Genomic DNA, 4,089 nt, shown 5'->3' on the forward strand with positions numbered 1-4,089 from the left:
TTATGAACTGGAGCTAGTGCCGTATCGTCCTAGGTTGTAACTGTCACATGATGAATATCATCCAACAAATCACCGATCCAATGCGTACGATTTTCGTACATATTGTTCTTGCTAAGTTACTGCTGCTGCTGTTACTATTGTCACTGCTACAAAACCATTGCTACCACTGTTACCGTTACTGTTGATGTTGCTACTACTATCAAAACTATCATACTACTATGCTACTGATCACTTTGCTGCAGATAATTAATCTCCAGGTGTGGTTGAATTGACAACTCAGCTGTTAATACTTACAAATATTCTTTGGCTCCCCTTGTGTCGAATCTATAAATTTGTGTTGAATACTCTACCCTCAAAAACTGTTGCGATCCCCTATACTTGTGGGTTATCAGGCGTCAAGAGCTACACGCATTGTATGCAACCCTTCTTAAGACAAGAAAATATAACTTTGTGGCCGGTAACGATAATCACAACCACTTGGCACATACAGTAAACATATAACTTTCTTACAATCATCGAAAGGACGACAGATGACTCAATTTGACAGTCAGTTACGGGAATAAATCTGAAGTGCCCAGCCACTGTCTCATCACAACCACTTGGGCCTCCTTTGATTTGGAGGAATCTTGTAAGAATTTCATAGGATAGGATTTCTATAGGAAAAATTCCTTTAGAGTCCTTTGGTTTGTAGGAATGGAATCCTAATCCTATGGAGGAATTCTTCCTCTCCTTCACATTTCATAGGAAAATAAACATTAGCCTAGATTCAATGAAAAAAATCCTATGATGTGAATCAAAGGGCATCTCCTTTCCTATTCCCAATCATAGGATTTGAGATACATGTCATCTCATTTCCTATGACTTTCCTATTCCTATGTTTTTTCTACCCTATGAACCAAAGGAGGCCTTGACATATACAGTAAACATGTGACATTGAGGTGGTTTTTAGGTAGAATCAATGGGGAGAAAAATCAAAGATGGGAGAAAAAAATCAAAACAGGAAGGATTCGTAGGGAGGATGGATGAAGGAAAGATGTATGACAAAACCTTAAGTTCTTTTTGAAGTAGTGAAGATATATCATATATCATTATGCCGCTCCATGGAGCCATAATACATTGACCAGCAAGACATTACTACTAAAAGTAAAACAAGCAAGACAATAAAACATGATTCGCCGCTCCATGGAGCCATAACACATTGAGTCGTCCAATTTTGTGTATTGGATGTGTGCATTGATTGCACCCAAATTATGACAAAAAGAAACAAATTGCGGTGGAACTCATATTATTAATTTTCAGATAATACATGTATACGTCGATTGTTGTATTTTTTTTAAAGCAAGTCAAGCGTGTCTTACTACTAAAAATAAAACAAGCAAGACATTAATACATGATTCGTAATGGGAACGTTTAAACAAAGCGTGCATGCATGAGAATTAGCATAATGTGGTATCTGAATGCTGCTATTTTGCATGCATGGTAGTATGTAGATGATGTTGCGTGTGAATAGGTGTTTAAGGCACCACTTAGGCACCATTTTTGCCGGCGGCCTGCCGAGAGATGGCCCCGTACTTCATTGCATCAGCCTCGGATTTCGCGGCATCCTTCTTAGCGGATGTTGCCTCTTCAGGTCTTGTGGCGGTTTCAGCCTTCTTGATGGACTTCTCGGCAGCAGCTATGCGAGCATCTGCCAAGGTACCGGCAGCTTCTTTCCTGCTAGGGGAGGTAGAAGAACTTGTACCAGCTACTTGCTGAGAAATGACACCATACTTTGATGCAGCAGCGGTAGACTTGGCTGCAGCTTGCTTGGCAGCCGCGGCCTCTTCAGGTGTGGTAGCGGTTTCAGCCTTCTTGGTGAACATCTTAGCAGCATCAGTGGTGCCTTCTTTCCTATTGGGGGAGGTAGAAGAACTTATACCGGCTGCTTTCCGAGAGATGGCACCATACTTTAATGCATCGTCAACAGACTTTGCTGCGTCTCGCTTGGCAGCCACGACCTTTGCAGGTGTCTTGGCGGCTTCGGCCTTCTTGATGGACTTCTCGGTGGCGGCATAGTGTGCGGCGGCTAAAGTATTGGCTGCTTCTTTCCTGCCTAGGGAGGTAGAAGAACCTTTACCATTTGCCTGCTGAGAGATGGCATTGTACTTTAATGCAGCAGAAGCAGATTTTGCTCCATCTTGCTTGGCAGCCGCGGCCTCTTCTGGTGTGGTGGCGCTTTCAGCCTTCTTGATGGACTTCTCGGCGGCAACAACACGTGTAGCTGCTAAGGTAGCGTCAACCCCTTTCCTGCTGGGGGTAGCCATCTTCAATGTGTTCTCCTCCGCAACGCCATAGGTCTCGGCTGGCCTTGTGGCCGCCACCGCCACAATGGTGGTGAGAAATAACATGGCCATGACATTCTTTCTGTTGGCCATTAGTAATTTCTCAAGTGGTATGTTAGGCGCGCGGAGGATTTGAAATGGTGGAGACACATGATTCGTAGAGGTGATAGGCTTTTATAGAGACAATGTGAGGTCAGGAAATCTCTCCCATGAATGTGAGGTCATAAGGGGTCAACAATGAATGTGAGGTCACCAGAACCCTAGAAAGGTATGTGGTACCCATTTGTGGAAGCATGCATGCATGTATGCGTGTTTTGCGTTTTCTTTTCTAGTTTCTCTCTATGTATGGACCGTGGGAACAAAAATAGATTTCTAAGTGCGAGCTCAGATGCTCTTGAAATCCAGGCCTTCTACTCTTTTCGAGATTGTTGTAGGTACCATTACGTGACTTCCAGCCCAGACCAGGAGGTCCTTCTCATCGTACTGGAATGGGAGACCCTAGGGACGCGCGCGAACTCCGACGGACACCATGCACGACTGTAGGTGCATGCGTATCCGTGCGGTGCATTCATGTGGTGGCAAGTGACGTGACATGAAACAACTTGCTACCATGGTGAGCAAGGTGTGACATGAGCAACGACCATGAGAAGTCGTCTCCAGTGTTGAAGTCAACCACGTAGATGAATGGGTTGTCCATGATGGCTTAGGATGACCTGGTTGGTGATGAAGCACACAAACTTCATGAAGGACACTACCTCTTGTAGCGTCTGGTAAGCTAGCAATCTGTTGGCCGATGTCGGTCGTGGATGACATTCGGCGTGCGTACCGACGATCCTACACCGCAGGCCCCAACTGGAGCTATACAAATCTTTAGGCCATGACTCGGATTCAAAGTTTCAAAGTCACACCACGGGCTAGCAAAGTGAGCCACGACTTAGATGAATGGAGACGATTAGGTGCCATGGATCAGAATCCAACCAAGATGGCACTGCCTGTCCTTCGTTCGAACCCTCCTCGTGTGCTACATGATAGATCCACATGTATCGCACTATTCATGCATGTATAGTTCGTTTTGGGGATTTTCCACGCCCTAGCAATGCAACCTCATGCCCCATTTCCCGAATCTCCATGCAGCAATGAACAAACATAATAGCAGGTGCATCTAAGCTTAGGCTCCGAAATCACTGCTCCCATGTGGGATGCCTCCACTCTGGCTTGCCACATGGATCTGGCTGCCGTCGTCGCCTCCTCCAAGCTACCTCAAGCTCCTCCTTCACGCGGTTGGCCCCGATGAGCTCTCTTTGCCAGAAGAGGTGGATGAGTAATGCCTCCAAGCCCGTGCACCCTCTTTTCCCCTGCATCCACGTGTATGAGGGCCCCCTCCCCGAGGTCCACCACCTTCACCGAGTGCGTCCCCGAGCCCTCGACACAATATCCACCAAGCCCACTACCGATGTTGTTGAGTTCGTCCTACGGCCCCCTTCTCCGACATCCTTTAGTGTGGCCTGAAATCACATCAGCGTCGCGTGGAGTCGCCCATCACTAATTATCCTGCCATCAAGAAAGACGAATTTCCCTGATCACCTCTCCTCCCGTGCTCTAGTGCTACGTGTTTGTTGCTATTGCGGGCTTGGACGGCAAGGTCATAGAGATGGAGGCACCAGCAGCATCGGCGGTCATTTCTTCTTCTACACAACAATATGATGAGATGCGGCCAGTGGCGCCCACGCAATGTTCACTCATGATAGGTCCCCTATGCAGTTTCTTC

At 46.5% G+C, this 4,089-nt stretch overlaps 1 protein-coding gene across 1 annotated transcript; it reads right to left on the minus strand.

Moving 5' to 3' along the window:
* Positions 1 to 1,203: 1,203 nt before the first annotated feature.
* LOC119343448 (microtubule-associated protein futsch-like) lies at positions 1,204 to 2,459 on the minus strand. The gene has a single exon (XM_037614389.1). It carries the CDS (start codon positions 2,412 to 2,414, stop codon positions 1,527 to 1,529), a length of 888 nt encoding a protein of 295 aa, XP_037470286.1. The 5' UTR covers positions 2,415 to 2,459; the 3' UTR covers positions 1,204 to 1,526.
* Positions 2,460 to 4,089: the final 1,630 nt, after the last annotated feature.

Source organism: Triticum dicoccoides, unplaced genomic scaffold (assembly GCF_002162155.2).
Source record: "Triticum dicoccoides isolate Atlit2015 ecotype Zavitan unplaced genomic scaffold, WEW_v2.0 scaffold127979, whole genome shotgun sequence".
Classification (NCBI taxonomy): Eukaryota; Viridiplantae; Streptophyta; class Magnoliopsida; order Poales; family Poaceae; genus Triticum; species Triticum dicoccoides.

What these genes read in the sequence shown, in the direction of transcription:
- LOC119343448 (XM_037614389.1), bottom strand. Translation starts at nt 2,414, where the DNA reads ATGGCCAACAGAAAGAATGTCATGGCCATGTTATTTCTCACCACCATT.